The sequence below is a fragment of the Carlito syrichta genome, unplaced genomic scaffold (genome assembly GCF_000164805.1).
Source record: "Carlito syrichta isolate Samal-C Ts95f unplaced genomic scaffold, Tarsius_syrichta-2.0.1 Scaffold128155, whole genome shotgun sequence".
NCBI classification, from domain to species: domain Eukaryota; kingdom Metazoa; phylum Chordata; class Mammalia; order Primates; family Tarsiidae; genus Carlito; species Carlito syrichta.
The window spans coordinates 92,980-108,709 of NW_007072251.1; the positions used below are offsets into that span (position 1 = coordinate 92,980).

Below are 15,730 nucleotides of genomic sequence, written 5' to 3' on the forward strand. Positions count from 1 at the left end.
CTTTGAGCTATGGCTGTCGCCATACTTATTGGCTTTGGCCCCCTCCCCCACCTTGGGGAGATCTCTGGGTTACCGTGCTGTGTGCCTCCCCTCTCCACCACGCCGTCTTCACTCTGTCCGTACCCTAACAGGGGAATTTTTGCCCTTGGACCTGACTGGAAAGCACAAGCCTGACTAGAGAAAAATAGAGAGAAAAGCCAACTGAGATAACACCAACCAGACTGCTGGGAGGACCACCACCCATGATAAGCCATCAAGACACACCCTGTGCCATGCCTGCATGTTTTCCATACCAGTTTTCCCTTTTTATACCCTTGCATACAACCTAAAAATCAGAAATGGTTTCTTTGAGACCTGAACGTGGCCATTTCTTCACCAGCCAGCTTTTGGAATAAAATCACCTTCCTTCCGTTATAAAAAAAAAAAAAAAAAAAAAAAAAAAAAAGAAATCATACTCTCCTCAGAAAAGGAACACATACCTATTTAAAAATCTCCACTGAAGCACAAGACCTCTTGTAAGCAAACAGTATTACATATATGTGCACATAAAATATCTGTTGGGAGAGCAATTATTTTGTAAGAAAATGCACTACTACTATCTTGGCAAATATCTTCCCTGGTATGTGTCAGTTCTCCCCACTTGCACCTAGTTCTTGATTAGGCAGAATTACCGGTGCCAATGAAATTGTGGTATATAGGATACCAATTCTTTCACCTTATCCACCTGACCACACAAAGATAGCAACAGTAACCACACCCTTAGAAGATTCTTTTTTCTTTTTGAGTTGGAGTCTCACTCTGTCACCCAGACTGGAGTGCAGTGGCCGCTCCCGGCTACCGCAGCCTCGACCTACTGGGCTCTGGCGATCCTTCCGCCTCAGTCTTCCGAGTAGCTGGAACTACAGCTGCGCGCTACCACACCCGGCTCATTTTTGATTCATTGTAGAGATGTGGTCTTGCCAAGTTGCCCAGGCGGGTCTCGAACCCAGGGGCTCAGGCAATCCACTCACCTCAGCCTCTCAAAGGCGCGAGGTTACAGGCTGAGCTACCGAGCCCAGCTTCGTTAGAAGAGTCTTAGCAGACCTCAAAATTTCAAATGTTCATATATATAGATACACATTGTTTAGGAAACACATTGTTTAGGAAAAAAAACAAACTATAAAAACTTTAGTTAAAAACATTGTTTCAGGTTTACCTGGAGTAGATTTAAAGGCCTGAGACTGGAAGTATTTTTTAAACCAAATGGAACACCTGTTAAATAAAACTCATGGTTAATAGAAAACTTTATTACACATAATTTACTTTAGTATTATGTACTTTCTGAATAGATATGCTTATTTTCCATACTTTTAAAATATCTTACATTTTAAAAACAAATTTTAGTATTGATAAATACTAAAATTTTATTCAAAGATATAGAGCACCAGATGTACATTATATTCTATATTTCAGACACAGAAACTTTTTTTTTTTTTTTTAACTATTCTGACTGCTGGCTGAAAAAAACAGTAACCAAGAGTTATATGAATACCATGAGTAAAACAATTCTATCACTGTTGTATAAATACATTTCAGGTACTGTCATCTATTTTCATTTCTCAGTACTATAAAGTATACTATGATAATTGCATCTCTAAGAAATGGTGTGCTGTGTGGTTTTTTTTTTTTTTTAAACTACAAATGCAAATATTCAGAATGCTACAGAATGCTGAATTTTGAAAGTCAGGAAACCGTGCTGTTAATTCTGAGCTTATTTCTAAAAATGTGCAATGCAGCATTAGGGCATATCTTAAAGCTAAGGGTGACAAACTTTTTCATAAAGGGTCAGAATGTAGGCTTTGTGGCTCACATATGGCCTCTGTTGCATATTCTTTTTGTAAACCCTAAAAACATAAAAAACATTCTTAACTTAGATTGCTGACCCTGGCCTTAAAATGTGTGTATATTTTGCTCACTACCAAAATATACCAATTTGAACACTAATTAAATATACATCTAGTCCTATCAGATGACTGATACTCCTTTCAGGAAAAATTCTCATTTAAAAAATGGCTTAACTCCCTTTAAAGGCAGATGACATCTGTTATCATGCTTTCAAACGCACTTTGATATTTCATAATTCATTTCTCAAAAGCACCAAGTGAAGTTAAGATAGTCTTACTCCCACTTTAGAACAAATGATACTGAGGCAAAGAAAGAAAAATGGACTTTTCTAAGGTTCCACAAGTTAGCAACTAAAGCCATGTGTAAATGATATAACTGGTAGAACATGCAAATATTCAAAATTTGAGACTTGATTATTTTCAGGGCTTCTGCCACTAGAACATGTTTGCTTAAAAATAAGATTAGCTAAAATCGGAAAAATCACAGTACATGATAACATGTTTAACTATATCCTCTGGGTTCTCTTTCTCATAACTCACGGAAAGTTTTTGATAAATTTTTCTTCCTATTTCTTCCTATTCAATTTTTTCTTGAGTAAGAACTGAATTGAGTTGTTCCAAGATATTACAATACATTATTTTAAAGAGCATTAAAAAAATAGCAAAAGTTGTTATAAGTTAATGACTAAAAAATAAAACTACCACCACTAAAAATGATGACAGCAAATATTCTTTAATGTTTATCATGTCTCAGGCATAATTTAAGCACATCATCTGTACTCATTTAATCCTCACAAATATGATTTAAAGTTACTATTGCTATCCCCATTTTATTTCTGAGGAAAACGAGGCACAAGGTTAACTTTCCCAAGATTATGCAAATAGTGAGTTTTACAACTGTGCTTCACCTACTACAGTCTGTCTCAAGAAATTAGGCTTTTAACTGTATACTCCGTTGCCTCTTCTGCACAATATACATTGTCAAATGCATTTATTTTCTCTAGAACATGACTACATTGGTTGGAAAACAAAAGACAGTAATTTGCACAGACTTATAGCCTTACCATGTTTCTTCACAGAAGTTGATTGCCAAATATCAGAACTTAAAGGCTTTTGAAATGAAATATCTGGGATATAATACTTCATGAAATAATAACATTAAGTGCCTTTAAAAATACTCTTAAAATAACTTTTTTATTTTAGCATGTACTTTGATTTTTTGAGGTTACTATTTCCAACATTCTGACCTGCTTGAGAAGCTGCTGGCATTGCACTAGGCAATGCATTTGGTAACAGACCTCCTGAGGGAAGAAGGCTACTCAGGTTTATTCCTGCAGGAGTTATGGCACCAGTGTTACAGCTCAGCATGGGGTTTGAACCACTCATCAAAGCCTGGGCCCCACTGCAGGAGAATAAGACCAAGCATTAAACTTGCACTGTGAAAGGAAAAGTCAGCCACACAATTTAAAAAAAAAAAAAAAAAAACCTACTAAACAAACGTAATTAGCTATTTCTCTGTCTTAAATATCAACTTCTAGGCTCAGTTTCATCTCAAAGCCAGAAAATGACAGCAAGTTTGGCTAAAATGAAGTACTGTGTATTTAACAAGTTTGAAATATAATTTGAAAAAGTGTTAACCAAGATATTGAAGATGGTAACACAGGACAAATAGGAAAATCTAAGCTGCCGGCAATAGTATCATCTCAGTGCAGTAATAGACGTATTATCTAAAATTAAAATGTACATGGTCGGGCAGCTTCTGTCCATATCTAAACTATTCTCTTTCAGTCTCAGTAATATGCAACTTGTCCTTAATTTCACAAATAAGAATTCAATTTAGATTGGTGAGACTGTCTTAAAAAAAAACAATTAGGATACTGATGCAAACTTACCAAACAGAGCCCACTACATTGATGAAGTTTAGTCCAGTAGAGTTTGCCATGACCTGGGTGGCCGTGTTTCCTGTAGTTATAGATGTTACCATGGTGGAAAGAGGAATGGTCGTTACAGGCATTGCCTGGCTCAGAGACCTTTGCTGCTGAGCAAACTGAGTTAACAAAGTGGGCTGAGGGGTGAAGCCTGAATCTTGGGGAGTAGGGGTGGCTGAAGGGGTACTAGGAGTTGAGCTCTGAGCATCAGGAGGGTGTGGGGTCGATGAAGGGGTTGGTGTAGGAGTAGATGGCTTAGGAGTTCCAGATCCTGCTCATTGAGAAAAATAAAAATTGCTAGTTTGTTATAAATGGCCAGTTCTTTTTAAAATAAGGTTAATGGAATCTTACTTAGCACTGACAATTTGTTCCAGTTTTTTTAAAGCAGTTAACTGCAAGTGTTAATTTCTACACATGAAACATGAGTGTTGCTACACTCAATTACAATTAAGGATGCAGTATATCACCTATAAATCCCATTAGAGATGCTATCACAGTAACAGTAAAAATATACATTTGTATTCTACCACAATACCCATTTAAAAGTTAGTTTCCTACATGCTGCCTTTGGCCTAAAAAGTTCAAAAGGAATTCAAATTAATTTGTTATTTACTATTTCACTAATTCAATTACTTCATTTAAAAATACTGCTTATTTAGTGTAACAGTCTGAGATAAACTGTGAACATATTTAATAAATTACATATGGTTAACAATCATATTTGGCACCTAAATATACATGTTTAATTCCTAACACATCAAGTTTATCCTGACAAACAAATTTACAAAAAAAAGTAATAAAGTAAATATTTAATAGATAATACTGCATCTTTAACAGTAACTGTGTACTTCTGTTTAAATGTAGAATGTATAGAAAATCTGTTGTGAATGAAGTATGCACAGTTTATCAATTTTTAAGAAAAACAAAAACAAAAAACAAAAACCAAAAAAGTAAAACCAAAAGCTCTTGAGGTGTTTTCTTTTTTAGCTTTCATGTCCTGCAGAAAGAAAGGAAAGAAATGTGAATGTCCAGAAGCTGTCACTCAACCCTTACTTAAAGTAACAACTGTGTGCAGTAGATTACCATAATCCATACCCACAACATAAGAAGTGTGAATAAGACGTTCAGAAAATTTATATATTTTTCTTTGTGCAAAACAAGAAGGCAGAAAAATTACACCTTTTGAGCTATCAAGATGAAGATGTTCATATCTAATGCAAAGACCACCCTATCACTGTGCAGTGTACTCAAACTTTCAGCACACATCAGTTATTTATAAAAAAAATCTAAAAAACTGGAATGGCTTTTTTTCCCCCAAATTGGTACCTAAAATATTCAGATATTTATTATTTTGAAGAAATTCTACCAAACTAATGTTAGCATTCTTGCAAAACTCTTGATGGTAAAAAAAAGTATTCAGTAGTAAAAATTATACTTTAGTATCTTCAGAATAATGCTTTCTGAATCATCACATTTTAGTAACTAACAACAATTTATAAAAGAGTGTAGGAGTGTTTTTGAAATATTGTTTTTCAGTTTATTGTATCACCACCTTGGAACTAGTTGGCTTCTTACATATACAAAGATAGGAGCTGCAGCAACAACTCTTATGACATTTTTTCGTATTAGCCGCACAGTTTACATAAAATGTAAATGATCCTAGGGTACACTGGAATAAAAAATATTTTGAAATCTTATTGCCACCTGAAACTACCAGATTTTTTTAAGGAGATGTGTAGGCTGCAAGTATATAAGAAAGGTATACACAGAGTGCATACATAGATACAGAAAAACAAGTACAATTACAATAGAGACATAATACATACAATCAACAAAAGCTCTGCCTGAAGTTTCTCACAACTTATACATTTTGGGTACACGGTACATTCAGATTTCACTATTCACAGGTCAAAAAGGGTCTTAGGAAACACTAATGCAAAGCTTATGAAGACTTAATGAAGAACTTAAGTTATAACTCACTTTGTGATGAGCTGGCAGGTGACAGGGCAGCTGGAGAAAGCATGCCAACTTGATTGAGATCCACAGACGATTTCCGAGAAAGACTTGGTGGCTTAGAAGAAGGAGGAGGAGTTGGAGATTTAAGAAAGCTGCTTGCCTGCTGTGGTGTAAAATAGTTACCTAGAAGAAAGTAAAAGTCATTTCCTAGGTTTATAATTCAAAATTCTGTGAATCGTAAATATCAAAATGGGGCAAAGTTTTAAAAAGAGATCATGATTGTATGATGTATCTTACTCTAGATTATATAAGACTAAGAAATATAATACCTGAGGAACTATTTCCTGAGCTTGAGGGAAGTTTGATGGGTGGCGGTCGATGTTTTACTCCCTTCCCCAATACTGAAGACTGAACCGACACAGTCTCAGGCTGCTAAAAGACAGTGACAATCAGCATACTTGTTAAAATCAATACCACTGTAACTCCCAGATAAAAACACACAATCTGTAACTCTGCAAAGTACTCTTAGTTGTTCTAGATTACATATTAAGGTTATTACAGAAAAATATAATTTCACATGAGACCCATGAAATATACTATAGTACACATAAAAGGAAAAGATTTCTGAGGAACAGTCTGAGAGAGGAGGAGTAAGAAGAGAGCAGAGTGTTCACCTTCTATACCTACTGGTTAAAGGAAAATAACAACTCCAGACATCTAGAACACAGGTTTTCATTATACTTTTTTTTTTTGAGTTGGGTTCTCACTCTATCCCTCAGGCTGGAGAGCAGTGGCACAATTATGGTTCACTGCAGCCTTGACCTCCTGAGCTCAGGCGATCCCTTTCACCTCAGTCTCCTGAGTAGCTGGGACTACAGGTGTGTGCTCAGCTAATTTTTTGACTTTTTTTGTAGAGATGAGGTCTCAGTATGTTGCCTAGGATAGTCTTGAATTTCTGGGCTCAAGCAATCCTGCCTTAGCCTATCAAAGTGCTGGAAGTACAGGTGTGAACCTGGCCTCATATTTTTCTACTTGTGTGTATGTTTAAAAATTTCTATTATAAAATGTTAAATTTAAAAAGTTAAAAGTAAAATCAAAACTAAACAATATCTCCACCCTTCAAAAAATGATCCTCAACATTTCTCAGATTCCTTGAGAAACAATTAGGCACAAAAAGTAACAGTAATGAAACACACTTCAGCTTCTTTCCCTGGAGAAAGCTGACTCAGACTGGCTGAGCCACTGGAGCTGTGTGACATCTTGACTGGACATTTAGCTTCATTCTGGACCAATTCCTGGTACTGATTGACTACCCTAGAATTTAGGAAGAAAGAGGTAAGTATTAGGTAACTCTGTTTTAAATACAATTTATATAGGAAATGAATAATGATTATTAAAATGGGCAATAAAGTTTTATTAAAAATTAGTAAAAATTAAAATTAGGCAATTTACCTTTGTGTTAAAAGTACATTCTTCTAATCTTTTCATGACAAGATGTTTAAAATATTTTGTTAAATAATCTAACAATATACTTTCAAACTTATTTCTAATACAGAAATTGAAGGGCATATTTAACTAACAAGCAAAGAAAATACCGCCTTTCTCTTAAAGTACTACCTAGAAATCATCTTCCTTAGCTACAGTAGGTATGGCTAAGTGTTCTTATTGAAAATAAAACTGTAGCTTCAACATTTTATTTTTTCTTCTTATCTCTATGAAAAAAGTTCTAAGTATTAAAAACATGGGAAAACACAAATAAGTCCCCCCATCACATCCTACAAAAATAATCTTTCATAATAGGTTGGTGTATCACATCCTTTCAAGCATTTTCTTAGAATCAATGGAATTTTAAAGTTGGAAAGGACCTTGGAAATTTTACTGTCCAATGATCTAACTTTACAACTGAGGCCCATAAATAGTGAATGGTATAATGTTCAACCAGTTAAGGGAACAACAAAATGTTTTTGACTCCTAATGGAGTACTTTCTATCCTATAAGGGTAAAAAGATTTTCATATCCACCTTGACCAAAAATAAAGACGTAAATATTTTTACCTCTCAGCATCAGTCTTTGATCCAATAACGAACCTAAAATGTTTAAGAATAAAAAAAGAGAAAAAAATATTAGGTAAGAGCTGTCTTAAATCCAGGGATTACTTTTGAAATCTGCCATATTTAGTCACAATAATTTTATAAATTGTCATTAAGTCTACCAAGATATTATTTTAAAAACTTCAAAATACATTTAAATGTATGAAGCAATGACCAAGTTTTGCATGCATTAAGAAATAATCATGTGAGTAATTTGGCTGATTTAACTAAGGAAGATTTATTTTGGCACAAAATCTATTTATCAAAACATAATTTGGGCTGAAAGTAACCAAGTGCTATATACACCCTTAAAAATGTCAGTCCTACAGCAAAATTACTGAACTACCTAATGTGCAAGGTCTTTGACCTTCCTCTCACTTTAATCTTTGATTTGAGAAGTTATTAATGTCTACACAGCAAGGCCTTAGAATATATTTCAAGCCAGGAACATAATTTATTACCAATTCAAATAAAATATCCTTACCAAGTCTTTTAAAAGAGTTTGATATTTATATAATTTCTTAACAGATTAAAATAATGAGTATTTTTAAATTACCAATTTGAATGATCATCTGTGGAGAAGCTGAAATATACAATGTAAAATAAAAAAACTTGGTTAACACAGCTCAAATTTTAACTACATAATTATTAAATACAGTATCTTATGAATATGGAAAAACAATCAGAAGATAAATACATCATGCAGCATTTTTACAGTGACTCTGACATAAAGGTAAAAAATTCAATTCTCTTAATGATAAACAAATTAGTCAGTTTGCTTACAGATGAATTTCTTTTTATGATACAGCATATATTATTAACCTCCTGTTCTAGAAAAAGTAAGTTAGTAAGTTTAAAATGACTAATGTATGTCTTTAAGTGAAAGATTTTTTTAAAAAACATAAGTAATCCAAATATATGATTCCTGTACTCTGTCCACAACAATAAAAACTAGTAATGTGAGAAAATTAGCTGAGGATTCCCAGACTGCTAGCTACTATTTCCTCTCATTGACTTTTATCTAAGTATTTGTGAAGTTATTCTTTTAAATCCACCTTTCTACTGTAGTTTCAACTATTTTGTGTAAGTAAAAGCTTTATAAACAATTTAACATGGACCTGGTCTCTGTTCTTTTCTGCAGAGCTCCCTTTTCTTTTCAAAATAACATCACTTTGATTAAAAAATCAAACTAATAATAAAACTAACAATCAAAACTACTAACACACAATAGTAAATATATTCCATACATTTTGAAAGATTAATTATATACATTTCTAGGGCCAATACCTATGTTAAGTACTGAGTCTTTGTCCATACACGCAGTGTTGATATATCAACCATCTTTTAACACATATAGTAAACTTGCTTCCCACTTATACATACTCTGCCTGGACACCTCATGCTCACAGGTTAAAGTCACAACTGCCATAAATATACAAAGGAGGGCATCACAGGCATATCCTTCAAAGCAGGCATAAAAATAATTATACCATAGGTATTCTTTAAAAAGAAATTATTATTATTTTAAATAACTCTTGAACAGCATGGTATTAATGATCTAAGTTCATTTAGCCCTTTGCACTCAGAGACATCTCATGGATCACCTACCAACAACTGGACCATACTTTTTTTACAAAATCATGAAAAATGAACCACTTCATATTAAATAGTACAGTGTTAGAACCAGTTCTTTTATTGTAATGATACTGGGTTTATAATGGAATTTTGGACATTGAGGAACTTATTTATGACAAAAAAATCAAAATTTTATATATTTTTCAAACATGGTAACATGTGAAACAGTCACCAACATGTATTACAGGTTCACTGATACATGTTGCACAATAATAATCTGTTTGATGTCTCCCACCTGGTGTTTTTCTATTCAAGTAGACAATGCAGGATTGTTTTCTTCCTCTCACATTAATAATATGTAATTTACTGTCCAGTCTGTTGTTTGAATATGACGTGGAAGGATTCTCTTTCTACGTAATGCCAGCTGATTTTTTTAACATTTATATTCCATTATTTTAGGTGTTTTTGTGCAACTTGAATAGAAAACTTCAAAAAAACATACATTTTTGAAAAATGTACACTGGCATAAGTTTGTCCCGTACAATCACCAGCAATCTCTCTATGTTCCCTGAGAAGGGACATTCGAGTAGTTGCTAGATTTACAGTGTCCCCTCAGAGGGGACATTTGAGTGCAAAGGGCTAGGTCTACTGCCAAATCTAATTGGTATATTTAACTGCCAAATGAATTCCCAAAGCGAAATTCTGTTTGTTGAGTTGGGGTCTCACTCTGTTGCCCAGGCTGAAGTGCAGTGGTATGAGCACAATGATCACAGCTCAAAGTAGCCTTGACCTCCTAGGCTCAAGTGATGCTTCCACCTCAGCATCCTGAGTTGCTGGGACTACAGGTGTGTGCCACCACACCTAATTTTTTTTTTTTTTTTTTTTTTGGTAAAAAAAAAATTAGGTTGCCCTAGCTGGTCTTGAACTAATGGGCTCAGGCAACCTACCCACCCTGGACTCATAAAGTGCTGGGATTACAGGTGTGAGCCATCACGCCCAGCCAGAAAATTTTTATTCATTAATGGATCAGGAGTTGCTAGGTAAGTTCTGGATGTCTGAATTTTGTCAGTTATATATATTTAACAGAACTCACTGTGATGGAGACATCTGGTTGTCATTTTCCTCTTCTGCTTTACATGGCTGTATTTTACCATAGTAAAGTGGATCACCAAGTGATTGCAAGATAGTCAGCTTTGTTTTCTGATACTGAGTACCAGCTTCACATTCAAATACATAATCATCTTTTACATCCTGAAAAAGATACAGCATCACAAAAAAAATAATCTTCTCAAATAAGCAAGCAATGAGAATTAGTCTGATTAACATGTCTCTGGCAATATGAACACATGGCATTTAGTCTATAACGATGTTTAAGATTGCCTAAGAGAGCTGGGCTCGGTGGCTCAGCCTGTAATCCCGGGCCTTTGGGAGGCTGAGGTAAGAGGATTGCCTGAGCCTGCGGGTTCGAGACCCGCCTGGGCAACTTGGTGACACCTCATCTCTACAATAAATCAAAAGTTAGCTGGGCGTGGTAGCGCGCGCCTGTTGTTCCAGCTAGTTGGAAGGCTGAGGCGGAAGGATCGCCTGAGCCCAGCAGGTCGAGGCTGCGGTGGCCGGGAGTGGCCACTGCACTCCAGTCTGGGTGACAGAGTGAGACTCCAACTCAAAAAAAAAAAAAAAAAGATTGCCTAAGAAAATAAGGAACAGGATGGTCCTTAAAAAAAAAAAAAATATATAAACTAAGTGTGTATTTAATAAAGCATTAACTTATACTATGAAGTATGAGCATATATATGACAGCATATCATCAAATCCATGATGATACATATTAATATAGATATTGGAAATCATAACAATAAACATTTATTAAACATTGTAATACCTAAAAACTTTACAGGTATTACATCATGTACTCTTTACCGCACCCCGATGACCAGTACTATTATCTCTATATTAGAGGTCAGGGAACTAAGCAAAGAGAGTTTAAGTGACTTGCCTATGGTCACACAGGGAGCCAACGGTCTGCGCTCCAGCTTACACCCCTGAACCTCATGCTGCCCTGCCCTTCCATGCTTGGAAGGGCTGTACAGGATTCTTTTATACATGGTACTTCAGAAATGAGAGCTCCAGCAGGGTATTTAGTTAATTAAACTTAAGAGAAATATGGCAGAATTTCATACTGGACATTGAGTTGCAAATATATTAAATAATGTTAAGAGGATAAAACTTTGAAAAGTAGACGTTTTTATTTCTTTAGTCTGCTTTTGTTACCATACATACAAAATATCTCTCATTATTTCACTCCTAGGGTTCACCAACTTAATATATTATGCCTATTTCTCTCCTTTCTCCTTTAATGAGAAAAACTTACATAGGATATTCCTGTTAAGAGACATCCATAGAAGAATTATTAACTTGAAACATACCCAAAACAAAAGGTAAAATGCCGCTCTGCATTAAAACTGCTCTTTAAAACTTTAGCTACACTTTTATAAATAAATAAAATAACTATTCCTTCTTATAATTTGCTGAACCCCACTATAAAGTTCTTTTTTTTTTTTTGAGTTGAAGTTTCACTCTGTCGCCCAGGCTGGAGTGCAGTGGCATCCTCCCAGCCACTGCAGCCTCGACCTGCTAGGCTCAGGCGATCCTTCTATCACAGCCTTCCAAGTAGCTGGAACTATAGGCGTGCGCTACCACGCCAGGGTAATTTTTTATTTAGAGACGAGATCTTGCCAAGTTGCCCAGGCTCGGGCAATCCATTCACTTGAACTGGCGGGCTCAGGCGATCCACTCACCTCAGCCTCTCAAAGTGCTGGGATTACAGGCTGAGCCACCAAGCCCGGCCTCAAAAAGTTCTTTACGGAAAAAAAGGTCCCAAGTAAATGGCAACTGCACTTTATGCTTAATCAATTCAGATCTCAGATTAGAAACAGCATCATCAGAAACAAAGGCAATGATGACTTACGTGAGCTGGCCAGACTGCTGGCTGTGAGTCATCGGATTTGATAGATTTCTCCACTTTAGCGTATTTCTCCACCTAAATAATTAAATCAGTAGACACCAGATAAAAGAAATCAGCATTCGGACCAAAGAGAAGAACATAAGTAACTCAACAATATAATACACTTGTTAGCACAAAAATTCTCGAATCATGAATATCACCAACTACTTAATAAGTACTTTATAATTCTTTGATATGTTCAGTTAAAATAACTTCAATTAAAAAAAACTAAATGAATAAATGTAATAAATATAGCTACTTTTCTAAACAGTGCCTCCCCCCTCCCAATAAGTTGCCATCATGTTTGTCTTTTAGAATCCTTCTTTTAGAAAAACTGAAACGGCAAAGAGATAGTAGGATCAGGACGCTTTCCTTTTGGCAGGGTTTTTAAAGGACAGGAGTTACCATATAACAATCGGAACAAAACTGAAAGAGACTAGGAAAGATATAATAATAAAGTTGAAAAAATTTTGAACCTTTTCCATTTTCTAGTCAGACTTGGGCCATATATTCTATATATGTTCTAAGCATCTGTGTGAATCAAATATTCTTATCTTACTGGTAACTATACTCTTAGGAGTAATTATATTCATCTGATCACCTGTTAAAAATGCGTATTTTTCCAGTCAGGCAAAGTGGCTCAGCCTGTAATCCCAGTACTTTGGGAGGCTGAAGCGAGAGGATCGTCAGAGCCTGGGGGTTTGAGACCAGCCTGAGCAATCTGGTGATACCTAGTCTCTACAGTAAGTAAATCACAAAAACTAGCCAGGCGTGGTGGTATGCATCTGTAGTTTCAGCTACTTGGAAGACTGAGGCAGAGGGTTCGCTTAAGCCCAGCAGGTCAAGGCTGGGGTAGCCGTGAGCATGCCACTGCACTCCAGCCTGGATGACAAGAGTGAGACTCCAACTCAAAAAAAAAAAAGAAAGAAAATAGATCTTCACGTCTGTCCCCTGGAGATCCTAAGCAAGTAGGTCTTCAGTGGGGTTAGAAATCTATATGCGTAACTGATAATCTAAGTGGTTATGATTAAGCAAGACTGAGCTTTGTATTATAGCCTTGCTATAAAGTCAAGTCTGTGGAACTCAGCACCACCTAGGAGCTTGTAAGAACCTGACTTAATGAATGGGAACCTACAATTTAACAAACCCTCAAGGTGATTTTTATGTAAATTTAAAGTTTAAAAGTGCTATCCTTCAAAGCCCATCCTTCAAAGTTGGATTCCACCCCTAAGTTTTACACTAAACTTCTATTCTTAGGTCATGCCCTTGAAGAACGACATATAAACTACCAAAAGATAATGTGGCTTACTTCCTTGAGTTGTATATATGATCTATTGATGCTTTCAGCTTCGTGCTTTTTGCACAATTTTTTTTTTTAAACCATAGATAGTAAGAATAGTACAGATGCTACCCCAGAAAGGGTGCAAGAGAAGAACACAAATCTGAAAAATAACTAAACAAGTATAAAGAGTTGCTGAATAATAATAAATAAAAAAAATAGGAGAAAGAAATAGCAAAACAGAATATAGGACCTCTCATTAAAATACTCCTCTCCTGTCCAAAACATTTCTAGTTCATGTATATATGGATCAGTAAAGAATACTATCCATGGTTCCTAATCTTGATCACTGCTTTAGTATTATTAATCTTTAAATATAAGTAGTGTGAGGAAAGAAGACATTTCATGTGTATTATATAACACATGCCATACTTTTCCATATTTTGAAGTTATTTTTGTTTACTAACCCTGTTCTAAACACAACTATATTAAGGGGTTATTTTCTCACATAACTTAATGTGAAAGAAGAATACACCACTTATATAACAACACAAGTTGATTGTTTTTTAAAAAACACAAGATTCTTTGTTGACTAAAGGTATATTTGAGCTACCTAACAGTAAAACTCAGGAATCTTAGATGAAAAAAAAAAACAATTCATGAACTGACTTACATCCACTTCAGAAGGTATGGCCAAATTACATGGACTCCGTTTCCACATATCTACACACTGAAAAATTAAGAACAATATAAACACACAAAAAATTCAAAATAAGACATGCTCTGCGGCATAAAAATAAGCTTCATTTAAAATATATACTTACATTTCCGGCTTTAGAAATTTTGAGGTCATAATGCTGACCTGCTTTTCTTTCCTTTCTTTTTTGCAAGAAATCAAGTAATTTCAGCTGAGGAGGAGGTGGACAATGAGACAAATCCTGCTGCCGATTCAGAGAGGACCTGGAATATCTCTTGAAACATCTGAAATATTGAGATTTGAACTAAACAAAACTAATAAAAGTAACTCATAATATCTGTGGGTTTAAACTTAATGTGATATTAAATCATAAATGTCTATAGAATATTACCACATGCTAAGCATGCCCTAAACTGCTGAAATAAAAAAGAACAAGACAAACAGAATTCTCACTACGATGAAGCTATCAAGTCCAGATGGAGACAAGACATTCACAAGTAAACAGATAAAATAACTTCAGTAGCAATAAACAGGAAGAGAAAACACAGGACTGTGGTGAGTAAGGGATAGGGAGGGTAACATTAGGTAAGGGAAGAGGAGGACTTGCTGAAGAAATGATGTGTAAGCCAAGACAGGAATGATGAGAAGAAACTAGCTATGTAAAGATCTGGGGAAGGACAACTTCTGGCTTCCAGTCCAGGCATGTAAGACACTGGAAATTATCACTCCATCTTCAGGTAAAAAGCTAAATAAAATGAAAAATTAATTCTTCTTAGATCCATCAAAAAAGTATGACCATAGGGAAAATCACTGCCCCCAAATCTGCAGAGACCAACAGTCAAGTAGAGTATTGTGGCTTGTTGGAGCACAAGCTCCCTTGAGAACCAGTGCCAGGGTATGGAAACCTGAAATGTAACTGATGAACTGCTAGATGCTCAGCATGGTCAAGTCTGAGGGATCAAAAACTCCAGGAAGATCCAGTAAGAGGGAGTCAATTTCATGAATTTAGTTATAAACCGACTTCTAAAGCTATGATCATATTTTACCAAATCTCAAAAATAAACTATAAATTCTTTCCTTAAAAGTGAGATTAATAAAAATTAAACTCATTGCTGGATATCAGGAAGTAATAAAGAAATTCTACTATCTGTTAATATATGCTCTCTTCTCAGCTTTCCCATCTTGGTAAACAGATTATATACTTAGAGGAAATTGTTATTTAAAAGACCGCAGAAAATGCATCACTTCAATATAAAGTAGAGAGCATTAAAAAAGTGCAATGCACAAAACACATACAACCATTAAAAATCTTATTTTC

At 35.2% G+C, this 15,730-nt stretch overlaps 1 protein-coding gene across 6 annotated transcripts in view; it reads right to left on the reverse strand.

Annotated features, from left to right (window-relative positions):
* SUPT20H (SPT20 homolog, SAGA complex component) overlaps positions 1-15,730 on the reverse strand; it is a 45,983-nt gene that overhangs the window by 9,374 nt on the left and 20,879 nt on the right. For 4 of the 6 annotated variants that reach the window (XM_008048907.2, XM_021707968.1, XM_021707970.1 and 1 more), the window contains 12 exons: positions 14,540-14,696; positions 14,389-14,445; positions 12,401-12,472; positions 10,526-10,683; positions 8,414-8,440; positions 7,822-7,854; positions 6,964-7,081; positions 6,097-6,199; positions 5,792-5,950; positions 3,776-3,845; positions 3,131-3,285; positions 1,196-1,251 (listed from right to left, as the gene is read on the reverse strand). In XM_008048907.2, the coding sequence (XP_008047098.1) occupies positions 1,196-1,251; positions 3,131-3,285; positions 3,776-3,845; positions 5,792-5,950; positions 6,097-6,199; positions 6,964-7,081; positions 7,822-7,854; positions 8,414-8,440; positions 10,526-10,683; positions 12,401-12,472; positions 14,389-14,445; positions 14,540-14,696 (1,165 nt within the window). Of the gene's footprint in view, positions 1-1,195; positions 1,252-3,130; positions 3,286-3,775; positions 4,083-5,791; positions 5,951-6,096; positions 6,200-6,963; positions 7,082-7,821; positions 7,855-8,413; positions 8,441-10,525; positions 10,684-12,400; positions 12,473-14,388; positions 14,446-14,539; positions 14,697-15,730 lie in introns of all 6 variants that reach the window. The other 2 variants (XM_021707966.1, XM_021707967.1) reach the window with 2 other exon arrangements.